Source organism: Bufo gargarizans, chromosome 4 (genome assembly GCF_014858855.1).
Source record: "Bufo gargarizans isolate SCDJY-AF-19 chromosome 4, ASM1485885v1, whole genome shotgun sequence".
NCBI classification, from domain to species: domain Eukaryota; kingdom Metazoa; phylum Chordata; class Amphibia; order Anura; family Bufonidae; genus Bufo; species Bufo gargarizans.
This window is the reverse complement of record NC_058083.1, coordinates 418391444-418415702: the sequence shown is the minus strand read 5'-3', so window position 1 is coordinate 418415702 and position 24259 is coordinate 418391444. Positions and strand designations below refer to the sequence as shown.

At 43.4% G+C, this 24259-nt stretch overlaps 1 protein-coding gene across 2 annotated transcripts in view; it reads left to right on the top strand.

The window, feature by feature from the left end:
• Positions 1-24259, top strand: part of MERTK (MER proto-oncogene, tyrosine kinase) — a 110239-nt gene that overhangs the window by 42277 nt on the left and 43703 nt on the right. For both annotated transcript variants that reach the window (XM_044290337.1, XM_044290335.1), the window contains exons 6-8: positions 178-293; positions 10590-10770; positions 16677-16825. In XM_044290337.1, the coding sequence (XP_044146272.1) occupies positions 178-293; positions 10590-10770; positions 16677-16825 (446 nt within the window). The remainder of the gene's footprint in view (positions 1-177; positions 294-10589; positions 10771-16676; positions 16826-24259) is intronic.

Genomic DNA, 24259 nt, shown 5'->3' with positions numbered 1-24259 from the left:
AAGAAAACTGAATTTTAGAAATTTTAGCAAATTTATTAAAAAGGAAACACTAACAATGTCTTCATTCAGACCCTTTGCAATGACACAATCTACTGTTCATTTGGGTACCACAGTACCATAGTAATGTTACTGTAAGCACTGACAAGAATGTCATTTTTCCCATATGATTTCTTCCAGGAATTCCTTCTCCTCCTTTTAATGTGAAGACGTTGAGCATATCATCAAATCGCATCATGCTTTCTTGGGCTTCTGGTTTTGATGGCTATTCTCCCATCAACCTTTGCAGCATACAGGTAAATGGTCCCTAAGAGTCAGATGCAAAGCTGAAGAGCCAATCAGGAGTGCTGTTTCTAGTCATGTGGCACATAAGTTTGTGCACTACTTCCCTGGCACCATTTTTAGTGTGAATATGGGTTGAAGTTTATGTAGACTTTGGTTGCAGGAAAGGGGTCCTAAGTGAGACAACCTTTTACATTTCCGTAGTTAAACATATAGCAAGGAATTATCTGACAACCCCTTAAATTTCCTGCTGCTTAGTTTACATTTTCAAAATTCTAGATTTTGCTATGGGTACCTGGGGACATTTCTTATTATTGTGTTGCACTTATTTTGGGATAAAAGGCAAATTTGCAATTGGTCTTTATTATATATTAATAACCTTTTCAACCATTGTGTCCTTTTCAGCCTTGATGCTTTTTTGACTTTGTAGACAGTTTTTTCAGCTTCTTACTGAAATCCACCAGAGGAACTTATATCTGCTTTCCTAACAGCTCTTAAGCACTCATTTAACCCCTTAATTACCAGCCTGTTTTGGGCCTTAATGACCAAGAATTTTTTTCATTGTCAAGAACTATGTTTTTATTTTGTTCTCGATGTAGCCATATTTAGGGTACACATATATAACATTATTCTCTGCGTCGGTACAATTACAGGGATAGCAAACACATGTTTTTTATGTTTTACTACTTGTCCACAATAAAAAAAGAAAATGTTTTTGTATCACCACATCCCAAGAACCATTACTTTTGTTTTATGTTTTGCTCTCTGAAGCTGTGTGAGGGCTTGATTTTTGCAGGACTATTTGTAGTTTTTATTGGTATCATTTTTGGGTACATAACACTTTTTGATTGCTTTTTATTCCATCCTTTGCTAGCAAATAAGCAAAAAACTGCAATTCTGGCATTTCTTTATGGCATACTGGATACACCGTTCACTATACAGGATAAATGACATGATAATTGTCTAGTGTGGGTTGTTACAGACTCAGTGATACAAAATATGTGAAGGAGATTACATTTTTGTATTTTTTTCTATTGAAAATGTTTTTTTTGTTGTTGTTTTTTTTGCAATATAAAAAAGGTGTATTTTTCAAGGGGGAGTTCGCCATTATTTTTCTGTTCTTCTGATCCATCAGAACAACTGGAAAGAAAAAAGAGAAGAAAAAGAAAAACAAGAGCCTGTAAATAAATAAATCCTGTTAATCAGTTATGCATATTTGGTATCCATTTGAGCTGTTTTCGTTGGATCAGAAGAATGGAAAAATAACTAAAAATAACTAATAATGTGAACTCCACCCTAACTTAGAGATTTCGTTTTTTATTTATTAAAACGTTAACTTTTTAAAAAAATCATTATGCCACACCTGTGAGGTGGGATGGATTATCTCGGCAAAGGAGAAGTGCTCACTAACACAGATTTAGACAGATTTTTGAACAATATTTGAGAGTAATGGGTCTTTTGTGTATGTGGAAAATGTTTCAGATCTTTGAGTTCAGCTCATGCAAAATGGGAGCAAAACCGAAAGTGTTGAGTTTATATTTTTGGTCAGTGTAAGTGCCTTTTAATAATTTTATCTACATGATCAATGCCATTTGCTTAACTGAGGCAACCGTGCACATACAAGCACGGCAACCGCTGCTGGATTGCAGGGTGGTCGTAGCCATGTAAGCGAGCAGTATATAATGTGATGGAAAAAATGAATCAAGCTATTAAAAGGAACACTACAGGAAAAAACTGCCGGCCTCTCTGATATCTGGGACTATTGGAGAGCACATAGGCATGCATGCATAGCAACTCACTTCATGGGCACTTTGTATCTGCTCTGCAGCAGTGGCTGTAACAAGCAGTGTACAATGTGATGGAAAATGTATCAAGCCAGCAAAGAAGGCAATATGGACAGTCAAAATACATTAGTAAGTGTCTTGTATCAACTTTCTCTACCTGATAAATCCCACCTTTTAACAGGTGATCTTCTGATTGCTTCTATCATAGAATGCATTGCTTATGCAGTACAGTGTTTTACACTGAAAAGAGCCATCAGTCTATATTAGACAAGTACAGCCTGATAGGGCACACAATGTAGGCAGACATGGGAGCCTTCCTTAGGCCCCAGGCTGACTTGCAAAGACATTGGTACCCTGCGGGGTCCTGATGAGAAAAGGCAAAGGGAACCCCCTTTAAACCACCTAGATGCCGTGGTCAGTAAGCAGGCCATTAGTGACCGCCAAAGGCGTATTTGCAGTTACTAGCGGGTCAAGCTAAATTATGAATTGATAAGTAGCCTAAATAACAATTTATGAGCTACCAAGGGTGAAGATGTCTACAGAGCAATCAGTCAGTACAAACCTGAAAGCTGTAGAGAACAAATTGTTTTATAAGACCATTGGAGAAAACTTTTAACCCAAAATAAGCAATAATATGATAATTTAAAAAATGTCCCCAAAGGTATCTGTCAGTCAAGACTTTTTCTGTTTTCTAGATTTCTGTACCAGTTTTAGGTTTACTGAATACTAGTCATGAGGGAATGACCGGAACGTCAGAACAGGTGCTATAAGGAATGCTAATGTTTTCGAAAAACTTCCTATTAGTCAGAAATGAAAAGAACAAGTGTAGAGGAAATTAGTAACTATTCCATAGTAGTTACAAAGAGACTGTAATGAGCTGAAAGTAAAGTGAGTCAGCTATGAAGGTCATAGACGCTGCCCTGTATATGTGGATATATAACAATTGAGCTGTGAGTTTTAATGTAAAACTTGAAAGATTTGATTTGAGTTACGTAATCCTTTTAGATACACTTTAGGTTACTTTCTCTGTTTCATTCCTAAAGTGAAAATGATGTTTTTCCATAGTTTTCATTCTCTTCATTGTAGTTCAGGAAGTAGGATAAAATAAGTAGTTTCCTGCATGCGCTGCTGGTAACAGGATGGGTGTTCTCGGTTTTGTGGGATTGTAGTGTCACATTATGTATTGTTCGAGCTGTGACACATCATTTATTTATCAGTCATGATGTAAGAGTGACGGTATGTTTTGGAAGCCAAAAATCAGAAGAACAGTGGTAAGGGTACTTTCACACTGCGGCAGGACGGATCCGGCAGGCTGGTCTCCCTGTCGGATCAGTCCTTCCGCTGTTTTGCCGTGTCGCCGGACCGCCGCTCCGTCCCCATTGACTATAATGGTGACGGGGGCTGAGCTCCAGTGCAGCACGGCGAAAGCCGCTGGACTAAAAAGTCGGACATGCAGGACTTTTTAGTCCGGCGGCTTTTGCCGTGCACCACCGTGCTGCGCCGGAGCTCAGCCCCCATCCCCATTATAGTCAATGGGGACGGAGCAGCGGTCCGGCGAAACAGCGGAAGGACGGATCCAACAGGGAGACCAGCCTGCCGGATCCGTCCTGCCGCAAGTGTGAAAGTAGTCTAAGACTGTTCTTCTTTTACTGAGCACTGGTAATTTAGGCACATTCGTGCAGCACATATTCTTGTCTATTGTTGTACTTATGGGCTATTATTTTATATCTAGTGTTGATGAAAAGTTAAGCTTTAACAAGGTCACCCATTTTGTTGTTATATATTCTGTTGAGAGGGTTGCCCAACATTTATTACTTTTGACCCAGTAAGACAGGGTTTGTTTTTAGCATTCCCTTAATAATAACCACAATCACATGCAGTTTGATAACCATTACAAAGGTTTTGCAGGACTTAAAGGGGTTGTCTGAGTTAAATAAAAACTAACAAAAGAATCAATACTCACGCCTTTTCTCCCTTGCTTCTTGCCCTGTGCTGCAGTCCTCCCCGCTGCTGTTTGTTTTCCTGGCTGCAGCCGTACTTGGCACAGAGCTCTGCATAAGGCTAGGGCTGCACGGTGACACGTGTTGCGCAACATTCTTTATATAGTTAATGGTGTCGCAGTACAAAATGCAACATCATACACTATCACTACAATAAATGGTCGTGCGACATGAATGGCGCAAGACACTTCGCAATGTAGTTGTAACCTTTTTTGTCGCCGTGTAGCCCTAGCCCTAGTAACATCACATGTTGGTAGCAGTTGTAGAAATTGCACTAGATTGCTATGCTTACTGTATTAATATGACTTGCACACAATTACAGTGGTTCCTCAAGTAACAATGGCCTCAGTTTACAATACGTTTAACATGCAATCATCTTTCTTGGGTCATTATACCTTGAAGCCACACTCGACATACTGTACTGGTGCTTTGCAGTGCACATTATTGGCTAGAAAATCCATCCATCCAACATGGAAATTTAACTGGCATATCACCTATATTACTGCACTGCATGCACTGGTTGGCTGTTTTGTGTTTGGCATGTCTCTCTACAGTGCAGTAATATATGATCTGTACTGCCAGAACAAACTGCCTCTTCAGACACCAAGTGGGGGGCATTTTATTTTTCTGGTAGACTGTGTACTGTATAGTACCCTGAAGAAGCTCCTGTCATCATCTTCTAGCAGCTATATCTCACTATTTATGTTAGTTATCTGCTGATTTTTCAGAATTGTAATCTTTTTTTTCTTGTTTAGGGTTGTTATTTTGGTGGATTTGGAACTAATTTCTAGTTTTCCATAGAGCTTTGTTCTCAGGTTACAATGTTTTCATATTTACAAGGGTAGTCACATAACCTGCTCTACTTCTTTGATAAGAAATATTATTTGGGTTATACAGTACTACAGGTCAGGACATTTTGTTCTATTTTTAACAATGGAAAGTTGAAAATGCCAAGGAAACAATTAGACTATTAAATCTAAGAGGCATGCGTCCAAGTATTGCTTTTAGGAGCAGTAGAAGCACCATTTTAGTACAATGGATGTTTAATAATAATAAAAATAAAAAATAAATATATATATATATATATACACACACACACACAGTATACAGGGAGTGCAGAATTATTAGGCAAATGAGTATTTTGACCACATCATCCTCTATATGCATGTTGTCTTACTCCAAGCTGTATAGGCTCGAAAGCCTACTACCAATTAAGCATATTAGGTGATGTGCATCTCTGTAATGAGAAGGGGTGTGGTCTAATGACATCAACACCCTATATCAGGTGTGCATAATTATTAGGCAACTTCCTTTCCTTTGGCAAAATGGGTCAAAAGAAGGACTTGACAGGCTCAGAAAAGTCAAAAATAGTGAGATATCTTGCAGAGGGATGCAGCACTCTTAAAATTGCAAAGCTTCTGAAGCGTGATCATCGAACAATCAAGCGTTTCATTCAAAATAGTCAACAGGGTCGCAAGAACTGAGAAAAGTCAAGCGTGCAGCTGCCAAGATGCCACTTGCCACCAGTTTGGCCATATTTCAGAGCTGCAACATCACTGGAGTGCCCAAAAGCACAAGGTGTGCAATACTCAGAGACATGGCCAAGGTAAGAAAGGCTGAAAGACGACCACCACTGAACAAGACACACAAGCTGAAACGTCAAGACTGGGCCAAGAAATATCTCAAGACTGATTTTTCTAAGGTTTTATGGACTGATGAAATGAGAGTGAGTCTTGATAGGCCAGATGGATGGGCCCGTGGCTGGATTGGTAAAGGGCAGAGAGCTCCAGTCCGACTCAGACGCCAGCAAGGTGGAGGTGGAGTACTGGTTTGGGCTGGTATCATCAAAGATGAGCTTGTGGGGCCTTTTCAGGTTGAGGATGGAGTCAAGCTCAACTCCCAGTCCTACTGCCAGTTTCTGGAAGACACCTTCTTCAAGCAGTGGTACAGGAAGAAGTCTGCATCCTTCAAGAAAAACATGATTTTCATGCAGGACAATGCTCCATCACACGCGTCCAAGTACTCCACAGCGTGGCTGGCAAGAAAGGGTATAAAAGAAGAAAACCTAATGACATGGCCTCCTTTTTCACCTCATCTGAACCCCATTGAGAACCTATGGTCCATCATCAAATGTGAGATTTACAAGGAGGGAAAACAGTACACCTCTCTGAACAGTGTCTGTGAGGCTGTGGTTGCTGCTGCACGCAATGTTGATGGTGAACAGATCAAAACACTGACAGAATCCATGGATGGCAGGCTTTTGAGTGTCCTTGCAAAGAAAGGTGGCTATATTGGTCACTGATTTGTTTTGTTTTTGAATGTCAGAAATGTATATTTGTGAATGTTGAGATGTTATATTGGTTTCACTGGTAAAAATAAATAATTGAAATGGGTATATATTTGTTTTTTGTTAAGTTGCCCAATAATTATGCACAGTAATAGTCACCTGCACACACAGATATCCCCCTAAAATAGCTAAAACTAAAAACAAACTAAAAACTACTTCCAAAAATATTCAGCTTTGATATTAATGAGTTTTTTGGGTTCATTGAGAACATGGTTGTTGTTCAATAATAAAATTAATCCTCAAAAATACAACTTGCCTAATAATTCTGCACTCCCTGTATATAGCACGGTGTCTCAGTGGTTAGCTCTGGCGCCTTTCAGCGCTGGGGTCCTAGGTTTGAATCCAACCAAGGACAACATCTACATGGGGTTTGTATGTGCTCCCTGTGTTTGCATAGGTTTCCTCTGGGTTCTCTGATTACCACCCACACTCCAAACACTTAGATTGTGAGCCCTACTGTGGACAGTTGGATGCTAATGTCTGTAAAGCGCTGCGGAATATAGTAGTGCTATCTAAGTGCATACAATAAATATATATATATATATATATATATATATAGTGATAAAGTGCACAGTAGAGGTATGGGGGGGGGGGGGGGGGGCAGTGTATTTCACCCAGCGGTTCAGTTTAGCTGGGTGAGATAACTGAAATCCAGAACTAGTGCTGCTTCAGCACCAGCTCCAGCTTGCTGGAGATAGTTTTGTTTAAAGTTGCATGGGCTAGATTTCTTTGGACTGGGAGACAGATTGGTAGTGGGAGTCTCTCAGTCCACACCCCTAGTCCACTACAGATATTGCTTTTAGCTGAGGAGATCACAGGTGAGGTCAGCTGGGCTATAATCAATGTTTATGATGGTGCTGAAGTGCCAGAATTAAGCATCATTTGGACTTGAACCCCATTGTCAGTGATGCCTTACAATGTATATACCTCTGAATATACTGTATTTACCGCAAATATACATACGGTATTTACTAATATAATATTTACAAAAAAATTACCCCTGATTTACTAATGTGTGTCTGCAGCTAGAATCTGTCTAACAAGTTGTGCAGATTGGCGCAGTTTGGCACAGCCGGGGTTTCTAAACTTTTTTCCCGACTCACTTGAAAAGGGACATACTGTAGCTCAGTGGAAAGGGACATAGCTTTGTTCCTTAATTGCATCCCAATTATGATGTAAAGTTCTGTCTCAAACTAAGCCAACCAGTATTTGATATAAAGTTGGACAAAAGTGTCTGTCCCTGCACCACATTTATGATCCAGCCTCAGGCAATGTGATAAATCTCCTGCAGGTCTAGAGTGCCTATAGACTTCCTAAGCATGCTTAAAAATCACAATTGCCTCATGAACAAGCTCGTTCATCGGGCATTTGGAGGCAGTATTAGTTCATAGGAACTCTTGTTAGCGATCATCTGAAAATCTGTCTAATACACCCTTAAGACTAGACCTCTATAGGTTTAGTAAATCTTCCCCAGAGTATCCTTCTGACCTATGTGTTTGTACATTTGATGTTAAAATGATCCCTATTTTCTGGAGCCTCCGAATACGCCCATGAGCTATATACAGCATGGTCATCTTTTGCTCTGTTACAGTTCGTCTCCTACAAAAAACACTACACCATGGTCCCTGAATTACAATGGAACCAATTTTGAACATAAACTTGAAAAGCCAATAAGTGCATCACATTGTGGCGAAATGGAGCAGTTTGTGAGTGCTGTTAAACAACTGCATATGCTCAGTGTGTCACATGCCGGGGGTCCCAAGGGGAACCTCCAGGATGCCATACGAGCTGGACAAGGCAAAACAGACCAAGGACCCCAGAACACAAAACCATACAAAGGCACCAAGACATGTAACAATGACAATAATAAAAGACCTCAATGTACTTAACCAGATCCGTGGGTGAGAACCCACTGCGCCACTGACTAGAAATACTCTGGGTGTGCGTAACTAAGCAACATCAGGTCTTCAATAGCGCCTCTGGTGGTGAGGATAGACTTGAGCCACAGTAGTTGCCAGGGGCTACTCCAGAGCATAAACCAAGTCTGTGGCAGCAGGAGCCAGTGGCAAGGAGATATCAGACAAGGTACCAATGGTACAAGAGCAAGGCATGGTACAGAACAGGGACAAGACATAGAGACAGCCAAGTACACCATTGCAGAGAATGGGCATTCCCCCTCTGGGGAACATGGGAACCCTCTTCCGAATGAGGACATGGACTGACAAGAACAGAAGCAGACATGAACGGAATACCAGAAGCAGTAAGGACTGTCAGACAGACATGTAACATGGAACAGACATGAACAGGAACAGACCCAGATCAGCTCTGCTAGGCTATCAGATGCAGTTACGCACTGCTAGGCGAACAAATACAGGACAGAAACAAGGCATGGTGCAAAACATTGACAAGGCATAGCAAGGTACAGGAAATGACAAGGCATAGCATGGTACAGGACAGAAGACAACAATGCAGAACCAGGCGGCACATACCAAGACGTAGATGGCCGGACCCCTTGGGTCATCAGCAAAGGGCAAATCCTGGTAAGGCAAACATAAACAGATCTGACAGAGCATAAGGGTGAAACACCCACAAGACATGACAAAAACAGACAGACTGACTGTTAGACTGACCTCAACACTCAGGCAGAAATAGCAGCCTAACGAGCGCACCTGAGCGGACACGCCCAGGAACTGACCGGGGGAGGTTAACCCCATTAGAACCAAACAGGGAGGTACCAAACCAGGTCAGGGGTAACCAGAAACCACAGCATACCAAGCTGCGATACAGGACGTTGCCCCTAGCAACCAGCATGCATGGAACACCGCAGCTAGTAAGCAAGAGCGCAACCAACCTGACATACCAAGAGGGAGATGATACAGCCAAAGGGGGTACAGACACATATGGGCAGTTTCACACTAGATACCACAGTCAGCACGCAGCCAAAAGCAACCAGCCTACACGGAATTACCCGCAGCCAATACGCAAAAGGCGTGCAGCCAGCCTGCACGGCAAACCATGTCACAGTGAACCGCACCGTGACACCATGACTGTCTAGTAGTGCCTGTGTGTAGGTGAGGGCATCTCCATTTTACACTATGTATTGTACAGAACTGTGAAGAAGCTCCTGTCCCTGATATATAAATTTATGCTGCTGCTTTCAGCATCTCTTTTATACTTTAGGACTTTTTGGGGACCTTTGGAACCAATTACTAGTTTTCCATAGAATTATAGTCTCGAGTTACAATATTTTCATGGTACCATGCTTGTTCCATAACAGGTTCATATTGTAAAGGTTACGGAACAATGTATATTGTGAATGCTGTTGTATATGCCCATTATATTGTTAATCTCAGTATCTAGGATAAGATTGATTAGAGAGATAGCACACATATCTGCAGCTCTCTCTGTAAGAAATTATGGGAACAGCTGAGCAAGCTGATCAGGGGACCCAAATAGATGAAAGCCTTAAGGGTGAGACCACCACTTATCAGACATTTATGACATTCTATGGATACCGTAACTGTTTTTGTTGGGAAAACCTCTTTGGTTGTCACCAATACGGCAATAACCATGGTTCGGCAGACAATGATAAAATATAATGCATCCTATTGATCCTAATAAGTTGGATTGTAGGAGAAGTCACCGAGGGTCATTTACAAAGACCGTCTTTTTATGCTTTGTTTCCCCCCTGCGCCTAATTTATGAGGATGTGTGCACCTCATCATAAATTAGGTGCACCTCTAGCAGTCCGAGTAACCAATAGTAAAAACGACTCCAGCCCCTGACTGGAGTAGTTTTATGCCAACATTTACACCTGTTTCCATGCAAGTAAATGTGCCCATTGCCGATGTCCCAGCCCTGGTCTGACCTCCCTCCATGCCCTTGCCAGTCCCAAGTGGCAAGCACAGCGTAAAAATTCCCATGTAAAAATATATTGTTGCATAGACATTAAAAAATAGTTGCAAGTCTTGCAACTATTTTTACGCCAAAAACTGGTGTAAAATGTTCTTAAATGACCCCCACTAAGTGTAAGCCATAACATTTTGAGAGCCACTAAGGTGAAATCAAATGCCTATAGTCATATGATGTTTTATGAATTTTAATGAATACAACTTGTTGGGGGATAATATAAAGCCATACAATGCAGAGAACCTAATATAAGACATTGTATCGTTACAGGTGAAGGAAGTAACAAAAAATAGCAGCTCTCCAGTGCTGTATAATACATCAGTACCTCCTTACACATACTCAGTCAGTCATCTCAATCCATTCACCCAACACAATATTAGTGTTTCCTGCATGAACGAAGTTGGCTGGTCCTTGCCAAGTTCCTGGATTGTGGCTAAAACAACAGAAGGAGGTAAGTGCCATTACAATCCAGCTGTTATTTTCTTGTAATGGTAATGAGACAAGGAAATAGTTTACCACCAATTCACAAAAATGCTCCACCAATCCTACAGAAACCATGTCTTGCTTTTCCCATTACTATCCTGGTTAATGCAATATATACAAGTGTATTGACACTAAAGAGACCTAGTAAATATAAATCCTTTTTTTTTTTTTCTCGTTAAGTTCGTTTTTTAGAGGATGCAGTAAAACTCAAATTGAGGACTGACCCTTACACACACAGAAGTCCTGTGTGGTGTGAAGTGCATATGAAGTGACGTGTCCTTAGCTTTGGATGGATCTGTCAGTTTATCTGATTCTTGGGTATTCTGATTTATGTTTTACATTTTCTAGTCCGCTTAACCAGTAGTATCGTGCGTACACATGGGTATCCTTTAGCCCTTCATTCTTTCTAGTCAGCGATGATATACTCATGAAATAAAGTAATTATACATTTCTACCTACATGAATTGTAAATCATTATATTCAGCCACCAGAGAGAAAATCGTTTAAACTCCTGTTTTTTAACTCCTCCTGAGGAAGCAACTATACGCGAAACGCGCGTTGAGGAGCCATTTTCACCCATTCAGCAGCCCCTGCATTCCGGTATGTAATAACAGCCATGCTGTGCACCTCTCGGCTCTGTTTAAATTTGTAGATCAAGGCCGCAGTAGTGAGGCACATTATCCATACCGATAGCATGTGCACAGTTTAACTATTAGCCCTATTTCATATCCCCTCCATGTGATCTGCATGGGAGCTCCCAGAGAGTATTATATAAGGAGGTGTATTTAGGCGCAAATTTAGTGCTATGGGTCTGCTGAAGGGGTGATTTACATCTGTGAATTTCCCCTGTGTACACATACTTATGTACTATAATACATGTCTTTTTATTGTGATATAAATAAAATGGTATTTTTTAATCTTAAAAAATTGGATGTGGTCGCACTCCTTTCTTTGTGTAATTTGTGCGTACACATGGGTATCCTTTAGCCCTTCATTCTTTCTAGTCAGCGATGATATACTCATGAAATAAAGTAATTATACATTTCTACCTACATGAATTGTAAATCATTATATTCAGCCACCAGAGAGAAAATCGTTTAAAACTGTAATTTTCCATTGTAATTATTTATTAGTTCTTTAGATGAACGTCTCACATCTAAGATATACCTGAAGTATGGCAAATAGTACTTTTGGTAGTGTGTACATGTATTAAAAGGGAATTCCAGCATAAAGGAAGGAAGAAGAGTGGAATTTTTTTTTTTTGCCAAAGCTAAGACTAAGGCCTCATGCACACGACCGTTGTGTGCATCCGTGGCCGTTGTGCCGTTTTCCGTTTTTTTTTTCGCGGACCCATTGACTTTCAATGGGTCCATGGAAAAATCGGAAAATGCACCGTTTTGCAGCCGAGGCCGTGATCCGTGTATCCTGTCCGTCAAAAAAATATGACCTGTCCAATTTTTTTGACGGACAACGGTTCACGGACCCATTCAAGTCAATGGGTCCGTGAAAGAACACGGATGCACACAAGATTGGCATCCGTGTCCGTGATCCGTGGCCGTAGGTTGCTTTCATACAGACGGATCCAAAGATCCGTCTGCATAAAAGCTTTTTCTGATCTAAGTTTTCACTTCGTGAAAACTCATTTCCGACAGTATATTCTAACACAGAAGCGTTCCCATGGTGATGGGGACGCTTCTAGTTAGAATACACTGCAAACTTTGTACAAGACTGCCCCCTGCTGCCTGGCACCACCCGATCTCTTACAGGGGGATATGATAGCACAATTAACCCCTTCAGGTGCGGCACCTAAAGGGGTTAATTGTACTATCATATTCCCCTGTAAGAGATCAGGGCTGCCAGGCAGCAGGGGGCAGACCCCCCCCCCCTCCCCAGTTTGAATATCGTTGGTGGCACAGTGTGCGCCCACCATCGCCCCCCCCTTCCCTCCCTCTAGTGTAATAAATCGTTGGTGGCACAGTGTGCGCCCACCATCGCCCCCCCCCCTTCCTCCCTCTATAGTTAAAAATCGTTGGTGGCACAGTGTGCGCCCACCATCGCCCCCCCCTCTCTCTATAGTAGTAACAACCATTGGTGGCAGTGTGCGGCCTCCCATTCCCCCCCCCCCCATCATTGGTGGCAGCGGAGTTCCGATCGGAGTCCCAGTTTAATCGCTGGGGCTCCGATCGGTAACCATGGCAACCAGGAAGCTACTGCAGCCCTGGTTGCCATGGTTACTTAGCAATAGTACAACAGTAGAAGATTCATACTTACCTGCTTGCTGCTGCGATGTCTGTGACCGGCCGGGAGCTCCTCCTACTGGTAAGTGACAGTTCTTTAGCAATGCGCCGCACAGACCTTTCACTTACCAGTAGGTGGAGCTCCCGGCCGGTCACAGACATCGCAGCAGCAAGCAGGTAAGTATGAATCTTCTACAATTGTACTATTGCTAAGTAACCATGGCAACCAGGGATGCAGTAGCTTCCTGGTTGCCATGGTTACCGATCAGAGCACCAGCGATTAAACTGGGACTCCGATCGGAACTCCGCTGCCACCAATGATGGGGGGGGGGGGAATGGGAGGCCGCACACTGCCACCAATGGTTGTTACTACTATAGAGAGAGGGGGGCCGATGGTGGGCGCACACTGTGCCACCAACGATTTTTAACTATAGAGGGAGGAAGGGGGGGGGCGATGGTGGGCGCACACTGTGCCACCAACGATTTATTACAATAGAGGGAGGGAGGGGGGGGCGATGGTGGGCGCACACTGTGCCACCAACGATTTATTACAATAGAGGGAGGGAGGGGGGGGCGATGGTGGGCGCACACTGTGCCACCAACGATTTATTACAATAGAGGGAGGGAGGGGGGGCGATGGTGGGCGCACACTGTGCCACCAACGATTTATTACAATAGAGGGAGCGATGTGGGGCGCACACTGTGCCACCAACGATTTATAACAATAGAGGGAGGAAGGGGGGGGGCCCGATGGTGGGCGCACACTGTGCCACCAACGATATTCAAACTGGGGAGGGGGGGGGTCTGCCCCCTGCTGCCTGGCAGCCCTGATCTCTTACAGGGGAATATGATAGTACAATTAACCCCTTCAGGTGCGGCACCTGAGGAGTTAATTGTGCTGATCACGGCCCTAAGATCGGGTGCTGCCAGGCAGCAGGGGGCAGTCATGTACACAGGTTTTCAGTATATTCTAACCTGAAGCGTCCCCATCACCATGGGAACGCCTCTGTGTTAGAATATACTGTCGGAAATGAGTTTCACGATGTAGCTCATATCCGACAGTATATTCTAACGTAGAGGCGTTCCCATGGTGATGGGGACGCTTCAAGTTATGTTCGGGTGTCCGCCTGGCCGTGCGGAGGCAAGCGGATCCGTCCAGACTTATAATGTAAGTCAATGGGGACGGATCCGTTTGAAGATGACACACTGTGGCTCAATTTTCAAACGGATCCGTCCCCCATTGACTTTCAATGTAAAGTCTGGACGGATCCGTCTGAGGCTATTTTCACACTTAGAAATGTTTTAACAATATAATGCAGACGGATCCGTTCTGAACGGAGCCACCGTCTGCATTATGAACACAAGTGTGAAAGTAAAGGGACTCCTGACTTTACATTGAAAGTCAATGGGGACGGATCCGTTTGCAATTGCACCATATTGTGTCAACGTCAAACGGATCCGTCCCCATTGACTTGCATTGTAATTCAGGACGGATCCGTTTGGCTCCGCACGGCCAGGCGGACGCCAAAACGACTTTTTTTTCATGTCCGTGGATCCTCCAAAAATCAAGGAAGACCCACGGACAAAAAAACGGTCACGGATCACGGACCCCGTTTTTGCGGACCGTGAAAAAAAACTGTTGTGTGCATGAGGCCTAAGACAAAAGGGGCATATGTGATTCCAGCCTAAAACTGAGTACAGAATAAGCAGCCATATTTGTTGTAATCTTTAGTCTTTTCTGCCGGGGTCTCACTGTCTCTCCAGTGACAGGGATCAGAAGATCTAAGAGACTGGCTGCACGTGATCTGATCTGATATCCTCAACCTTGTGCTGTGTTGTTGGTCATGACCACACCTCTTGTCTCAGGTGTAGATTAAGTGGTCATTCCAACTCTTATTTAGTCTGGCCTCACCTATCATGCTTTGCGGTTGATAGCTCCTTTTGGCTGTGGAAGCGCTAGTGTTGGTACTCCTCTGAGTTCCTGCTCGTCCGCATACTTCAGAGTTAAGTGTCTTTCCTTCCTATTGTTTGTCGTTTTCCCCTACCTTTTGTGGTTAGGCCTGAGGGGGTCTCCTGTTCCCTCAGCTGGGAACGAACAGGCAATCTGTTGTCCTGACACTATCTCCAGGACCCTGTTAGGGTGAGATAGGGCTTAGGTTACGGGGTATGAACATTCCTACCATCAAAGTCTGTTCATTCTGCTAGTAGTCAGGGCTCGGATTAGGGACTCACTAGGTGGTGACCATCCCCCTATCCCTAGTTTCCAGTCCTAGTACCTTTCCCTCCTGTTGTCGGTTTGGGGTTCCCTCCCCCATCACTATGTGACACGGGGGCAAACTGGGGATTTAAAGTGGACCTGGAAAAAAACTAAAAGCGCCCCCATGTTGTACATGGGCCCAAATTAAAAGTAGCTGAGGGTCAACATGAGTAGGTAGGGTCAACTCAAGTAGACGGGCCTTCAAAACCATAGAGACGAGGTATAGTGTGCTACACTTTGGTGTATGATTCTGCAGCAGAACCAAATAGCAAAGTGTAGTACAGTACACTTCCCCACCAGAACTAAATACCACATTGCAGCATGATATATTGTCCCAGCAGAACTTTTTAGGACAGCATCAATTTTCCCTGTAGAATCTATGGCCAGTCTTCCCCTGCTTCTCAGTAACCGATGGTAGCCTGCATTTCTGTCACTATGTTCTATCCATGACAACTTGAGAGTTTTACCATCTGTTTATGGGAAACGTATTCAAAATTGACTTAAAGGGGATGTTCCATTTCACTGCGTCAGAGCTGCTGCTAGTCTGCAGCTCTGATCTTCCTGCCTCTGCTGGGGGTGGATCCCTTCTTCAGATAAGCCAGTGGCCCTTTAATGATGTCAATGTGATGCTGGACTGTGTCTGCACTTTCCCAATACTGCTATTGAGGTATTTCCATTAGCAACATTGGCGCAGCCTGGACAGAAGCATTGTAGTACAGCTCCAGGGCTACTGCATATACCAGGGCTGGCCAACCTGAGGCTCTCCAGCTGTTGCAAAACTACAACCCCCAGCATGCCCAGACTGCCTACAGGTATCAGCCTACAGCAAAGCATGGTGGGAGTTGTAGTTTTACAACAGCTGGAGAGCCACAGGTTGGCCAGCCCTGGCATATACCCTGGAGCTGTACTAAAGAAACCTTACAGCCAGATGTGAGGTGTCCAGACAGGAACTCTCATTATCCCGGCCATCACAGATTTAGGAAGTGTTCACTGCACTGCACAAGCTCAGTCACTGCTCCTTAAATGCAACGATGGCCATATCCCATAACATGCAGAGTGATGGGAAGTAGAAGAATGAAGAAAACCCATAGTAGTAGGCAATCCAACTTATACTTAGCAGTAAGAAAGTGCCTTATATTTCTGTTGCCTGCATGTTGGGACCTATTTAACGGTATGACCTATTGAATTAATATAGCTTCCCTTTCTTGATGTCAATTATGCAAGAAATATCTGCTGCAGCAAAACAGAAAAATGCCAATATCTCGGGAAAAGAACAGTAGCTGTCTGGACATGGAATAAAGCATTTTTATAGCTTTTTACTGCTAGAATGTAAAATGTTTATTGTCTTTTCTAGTTAATAATGTACATTTTGTTTTTTAGCTCCATCCATTGCTCCTCAAAACATCACCGTAACAAGAAATGGCTCACACTCTTTGAAAGTCACATGGATACAACCCCCTCTAAGTGCTGCAAATGGAGCTCTACTGGGTTACAGAGTAAAGCTGATATGGAACGTCAGTGGAAATAAAGTAAGTCAAATTAGTCTCTAATATATTAATTTATTTCTATAGCTTTCAATATTTATAAATGTATATAAAATAGATGTGATTTTGGTGATTTATTACAATAGTAAGTGTATAAAAAAATAGTAGTTTAATGGAGAGTTCCAAAAGCTGTCCAGGGTATGCGGCTAGTGATATTCTATGGAAACTGAAGTAGAAATGATTACTTTGTTCCTTGCTGATGTGTCCATTAATCTAATTCCTTCAATTCCTACTTTGTATTTTTTGATAAATAAAGCAATGCATAGTAACTTAACATACGTAGGCTCTAAATTAGGGTGATTGCTATGGTCTATTACTTGCGAAGTGTACAAAATAGACACATGAACTGTAACAAACAGAGGTACCCTGTCAAAAAGATTAAATCACATAAAAGCAAGGTGGCAGGGGCGGTAGGTCAAACCCTCTACTATGAAAAAAAATACTCTCATATAAATGTATGCATATAAAAAACAGATATATTGACTCAATGGGGGGAGATTTATCATCTCACTTGTGCCTCAAAAGTGGCAGTAAAAAGTCACAAAGTATGTGTTTTAAAAACAAAACAAAAACATTGTTGCATCTTTCGGATTTTATGCCACAACTCACCACCAGATAGCATAGTTCTTAATAAATCTCCATCAATTTATCGATAATGACCTGGTTAAACAGTACTAAAATACAATGGGCAAGAAAACATGCACACATACCAGCTGATATTCAACCTGTTGTAACACCAGGGCAATAAACTCCACTTATAGTTGGCAACAGTCTAAAATTTGCAGGGACTGTCTCTAATTTTCTAATCTTATGTAAGCCTCACCCATAAATCGGCATCCCTGGATGGGTTTGGGTGTTCCCAGGCCTCTGAATTTACAAACTCTACGTCAGACTCCTGTGTTTTACCCAGCTTCTTCAAGGGGTTCATATCAAAGTTCAAACATGTTTCTGCAGGGACCTTCCGACAGTATGTGTGAACCTAAAGCTGGGCAGTGGACATACAAATGGTTGCTGTAGAGAACATTAAGTTCTACAATACGTTTGCTCTAGTGATCCCTGTCCCTAGTAGCTGCTTTATATATTTTTTTACTTATTGCCAGAGCAGAGGCATCGTAATTTTAGTAGCTTGTGACAGCTCTACTGTGCACATTAATTTCCTTGGAAGTTCCCGAGACAGTACAGCACTCAGCTATCTCTGGGATCCCTATAGAAATGATTAGAGCAGTTGCGCGTATGCCCCATCGGCAACTCTGTTCATTTCAGTGGCTCCAGAATACTGGGCCCCCGGTCTCATGATCGGTGGGGGTCCCAGCAGTAGGCACCAACCGATCAAATGGTTCTCCCCTATCCGGTGGATAGTGGATAACTGTGCATAACCAGAATATCCTTTTAACAACCCTCTGTCTAAACATATTGGAGGAAAAGATCAGTGCTTATAGCTCCAGTCTTTGCAAGAGTTCATTGTGATGTTGTAAACCTGACTAGATCATTTAAGTACCCAAGAGCTATTTATTTTCAGTGACATTTTTGTGGTAAATAGTTTGAAGCGGTTTACTTAATAATAGGGTAAGTTATTCCAGGATGGATATTTTATAACAAGTTCTGTTGCTTGAAAACTGCGTCCTCAGGCATGCGGAGAAAATGAAATACTATAAAAAAAAAAAAGAATTTTTTTTATAAAAAATAACTAATTATCAAAATCCAAAAGAAAAAGAGGAGTGAGGATCTCGCTTCCCCTAATAATTCCCTTTTTTCCGCTTGTATTTCAGGAGTCAGCAATAAAAGCAATTTGACATCTTGAGAGTACGACAATATCGTTGTGACGCGGCCATACAAGCCACAGAGCGTGCCAATTAACTAATTAGGATCGCATTGTTTGTTAGGCCTCATGCACACGGCTGTTTGCGGTCCCCAATGCACTGGCAACATCCGTGCGGCGGCCGAGATGGATCGAGACCCATTCAACTCAGAACATGTTCTATTTTTTTGCTGTGCGGAGGCACGGACAGAAACACCGTGCCTCCGTTCTGTACCGCAGCTCCGGATTGTGGACCCATTCAAGTGAATGGGTCTGCATCCGTGATGCGGAAAGCACACCGCCGGTGCCCACATATTACGGACCCGCTGTTTGCGGGCCGCAATACGGCCACGGCTGAGCAACAGCTATGTGCATGAGGCCTTAGTCTGCATTGTTAATGGCTGTGGGGCACTTGCAAAACCGTTCAGGTTTTTTCATGTATTTTTTTAAGTCAAACAGGGCGGTTCTGACTTCAGACCCCCTGCCATCAGTCCCCAACACCCTTCGTTCCCCCCCAGTGCCATCAGCTCCACTATCCTCCAGTGCCATCAGCTTCCCCCCGTGCCATCAGTTCCGTTCCCCCAGTGCCTTCAGCTCTCGCCCACCCCAGTGCCTTCAGCTTCACTCCACCAGTGCCTTCAGCTCTCCCCCACCCCAGTGCCTTCAGCTCTCCCCCACCCCAGTGCCTTCAGCTCTCCCCAACCCAGTGCCATCAGCTCTCCCCCACTCCAATGCCATCAGCTCTCCCCCACAGCCTTCAGCTCTCCACCACCCAGTGCCAGCAGCTCTCCCCCACCCCAGTGCCATCAGCTCCACTCCCCCAGTGCCTTCAGCTCTCCCCCACCAGTGCCATTAGCTCCTCTCCCCACCCAGTGCCATCAGCTCTCCCCCACCCGGTGCCTTCAGCTCTCCCAACCCAGTGCCATAAGCTCCACTCCTCCTTGTGCCATCACCTCTCCTCCCTTGTGCCATCGTCTCTGCTCCCCTTGTGCCATCTCTCCCCTAAGGCCAGGCCACACTTCAGTTAAACCATGGACGCACGGTCCGTGAAAGCCCAGCCTGCCCTCCTCCTGACACCCGGAGTGCACAGCATCATTGGTTGCTATGATGCTGTGCACTCCTGGCGCCTGGCCTTAGTCGTGCCCTCACCCCCTCGGTGTCACCAACTTACGTTTGCAGCAGGGGTGCCGCCGACACTCCATCGTTCCACGCTGCTCTGGGCCTGATGTCACACAGCGCGTCAGGTCACTGTGTGCCTACGTCTGGAGGTCAATGCAGCGTGGGACCATGGATGTGCTGTGGAGTGTCAGGAGGCTGAAAATGTGATTATTCCAAGCGCATTGCGGGCCAGCGGGAGACCACCGAGCAGGAGTAATAGCAAGCGCTTCCCTCCCGCTCCGTGGTCACGTGACACAAACGAATCCTTGATGCAAAAAATTTGCATTGAGGATTTTTTTGTGTCGAATTACTTGATTTAATCGAGTACTCTTTGCAGCCCTAATTGCTAGAAGATATGTAAAATACAGTATAATGATTGTGTACATTTTTTTGGTCATGTATGTTTTTTGTTTTTTTTGGGGTGTATTGATAGATCTAGCTGATTTGTGGGCTGGGGTTGACCAAACTGTGGCTGCCTTATGCGGCAAAGCCTCACCCACCCGCGGCTGCACAAATTTTAAGATAATATTTCAGTTAAAACCTGTAAGTTTGTGTGGCTATTGGCTACAGCTGCCAGATAGGGTTACAGTCACTGCATCACGCCTGATCTGTGGAAACCCGGCGGTACAGCCACACTTGTCAGGTCCGCTGTAGCAGCCAAATCCACAAAATCGTGCTGACCTTGAAATGTAAATGCTATTTGTCACAGATTTCACTTTTGTATTGCATCTGGTGAAATCTGCTGGGGAAATTCACAGTATAAGAGCTCATGCACATGACCATATGTTTTTTGCGGTCCACAAAACATGGATCTGTAAAAAAAAATTGATGACATCCATGTGGCATCCATTTTTGTTTGTGTATCTATTGTAACAATGCCTGTCCTTGTCCGACAAACGGACAAGAATAGGGCATGTTCTATTTTTTTTTACTGAACAGACATGCAGACATACGGAAACGGAATGCACACTGAGTTATTTCATTTTTTTTGCGGACCCATTGAAGTGAATGGTTCCACATATGGACCTGTAAAAAAAAACGGAACGGTTTTTTGCTGTATTTTTAATAGCGTTTTTTTCTTTTTACAATCAAGTATTGCAGTGTCACAATTATAGAGTTTATTTTATCATATGTTCACACAGTGGAAATATACATTGGAAAAATCCAGCTTTTATTTCTGTCAGACCTTTCTGCCATAGTTTTGCATACTGCAGATCTGCCTGTGAAGTTAGCCCCAATCAATGGTGCTAATCCACTTGCAGAAACCTGTCCATACTGACCTGATATGTCCCTTCTTGAAGCAAATTTGAAATTTGCATGGAAAAAAATTCATGACTGCATGAACAACGGGTTGGATTCCAATTGGAGACAATGGGATACGTAATTACCAAGGTTTTCCTGCTGGTTTGATGCAGAATATGCAGCAAAACCCACCTGGAAAATCAACTGCGTGAACATGTTCTTAAAGGGGTTGTTCAGGATTTGTCCTTTCCAGCATTGTGGCATCCTGGCTATATTCGCTGCACTTCCAGTCCTTACCTGTCAACTTCCTCATGGGGACACCGACATGACCCCAAGTGGCATGCCACTGCAGGGTTACTTGCCACTTAGGGACATGTCATCGATGAGGCTAGTGATTGGCTGCAGTGGCACATGTCGCCCAGTCCATGTGGAAGTTGACAGGCAGGGACTGGAAGTCCAGTGAAGACAGCCTGGGAGCAACAAAGCTGGAATGGAGTGGTGGAAATCAGGTAAGTATAGATCCCTTCAAAGGTACTGCTGGAGGAAAGTGTGTGGGGGGGGGGAGATAAAAAAAAAAAAAAAGAGCAAATTCTTCTACCACGAACCACCCAGAGGGCCTGCAGTGGACATTAAAGTGTTATACATGGAGGGTTCTGTTGGTTCTTGCTGTTCTTATATTTTTTGCACTTTATTGCAATTACATGTGTAGTCTGTGTTTGCTTGGAATATCTGTCAGCACAGGAACCATGGCACAACTTGTGACCAGAGAAAAAGCTGATGTTTCAGCTGGTGACTAAGTGACTTCATGTACGCTTCCGTTTAGTTCCTACAATAACTGGCTTAGCATTTTCATCCCACTAAACAACAAAATGTGGTTAACCACCAATGATGCTGTTACAGTCTTTGTTCTAGTGTTGCAATGAAAGAAAACTCGATGTACAGGTATGACGCCTTGCTCCTTCTGATCTGATTTGGAGTGGGTTCACACGTAGGTTTTTAATGCCATTTTTGTGCGCTTTTGTATTCTTTGTTCCTGAGGTTTTTGGTGGGTTTGTTGCAGTAAAAACATCAGCTCCAGATGTAAGCTGAAAGTCTTTGGGCACATAAGCATTTTTTGCTGCTGGGACACAAGTATTTTTTGCGGATGCGTTGACCACATTTTGCAGACAAGTTTAGGATGTTCTACAGTATCTTTTGCGGAATGGACATACAAATACGTAAAGCACACAGAAGTCATCCTTGTGCTTTCCGCATCCATATGTCAGTTTAGCAAAAGATAGAACATGTCTTATACTTGTCTGCAAAATGTGAACCGCAGACCCATTGAAGTCAGTGGATCCACCAAAAAAAAAAATGCAAACGGCTCACAGGCTGCTTCTGGATTTTGCCGATCTGAGGCTTGTGGCCTCATGCATGGTCACGTACTTGAGGTCTTATCCAGACCCTCCACAGCTTACAATGCAATTCTTACAATAATCCACATTTAATACAAATAAATAGCCAGTATGTATTTCATCTGTTACCTGGTGTCTCCAATAAATTCATGCAAGTACAAAGTAATCATGCAAATTCTATGTAGATATGTTGAGGCCAGATATGATCCAACGCTGTGCTACATGGAAGATGTGTTAATATTTGAAACACAATGCTACATGTTTAGATACTGTAAGTCATTCTGGTTAATATAAATTTGAATCACTACAGATCTGGTTATTTATTTTCTTGGGCATTATAATTACTTAGAAGCCAACTTTTCCCAATCCTCGTTCCTTCAGTCTATCTCACCTCTATTGCAGGCATTTTATAGGCCTTGCCAATCTCTACATTATATCAGTAGTCACCCTACAGGTACATGCACAAGTGACAAAGAAATATTGCTGCTTTTGTTATGGATCTGCTACGAGCTGATTTTGTCTTGGATTTGCCACGGATTTCACCTATGCATTGCAAAGGGTGGAGTCTACTGTGAAAATCTGCAGAGAGACATAGAAGTCGGATGAAATGGGTAACTTTTTTTTTAAATTGCAATATATTTATTTTGAGTAAAGATTTCCTCCACTTATCCGACCCCTGACATGTCCCCCCATATGCCCGGGCCCCTCACACACAATGTACTTACCTCGCTCCCTGACACCCGCCTCGCTCCTGATCCCCACATGGTCGCCACTGCATCTCCCTGTCGCGTGGATGAAAACATCCGGTGTCGGGGGGGTAAAGGGTGTCGGCCAATGGCATGCAGTGATCGGGATGAGCCTCCTTAACGTCACCCGTGATGCTAGGGAGGCTCGTTCCCTTCACCACCTGCCATTGGCTGCCCCCCCCCCCGCCATTGGCTGAAGCAAGGTACTTCTGGCATAGATTGCCATGCAAATTAGTTAGACTTCGCCAGGTCTAAAAAAGGGTGTGTGGTGTATGCAGGGAAGGGGGTAGGCTGACAGGACCGTCTCATTTACCATTTTCTACGCCTCTTTTAGGCGTAGAAAATGGTCTAAATGTAAGCCAGCAAGGAAACTGGCTTATATTTAGACTGGAGCTGGATACCCCCGAAGTAATGTAGAGGCTGGTGCCTCTTCATAACTCCAGTGGATCCACCGGCAGGTATAGAGCTTATTACGACTGGCGTTTAAAGTCGCTGGTCTTAATAAATGACCCCCATAGTTTCTAACAGATTCTGTCATATACTTTGTTTGTCACTTGTGAAAAGCATGTCTATTGTGAATCCCCTACTATCATGTGCCTCCGTTTCCTAATATTGCTTCTAATCAGTTAAATTACAGTGTAATCAACAGAAATAATGGAGAAGTGTTGTAATGTCAGTCAATTGTTGTAATGCCAGACCATGGCCTGAAAATTGGGGAAATCCGTCTTTGCAGAAAAGGTTTGAATTTCTAGAATTTTGAGAGAATGGAAAATGCTGACAGCTTTGACCAACTGCTTAGCTGGAAATGAGAATTGTGAAAGTTTGCATCGGATTAAGTTGTCAAACTTGCTAACGCTTTCAAAGTGACAAATTGCCCTGTAAAACATGCAAACATCAGGGTCTTTGATGCACGTAGTTAGACACCTCTGTTCTTCTTATGACCAACCATGGAAGGAAAACTCTGAGAACTGCGAGTTTCTTTTGCAACCTTGTGATTCATTAGAGATGGGGTAGTTGACACTGATGACAATGGTTCCATGTCTGTCTCTGTCCCATGTCAAAAAAAGAGATGCACACCAAA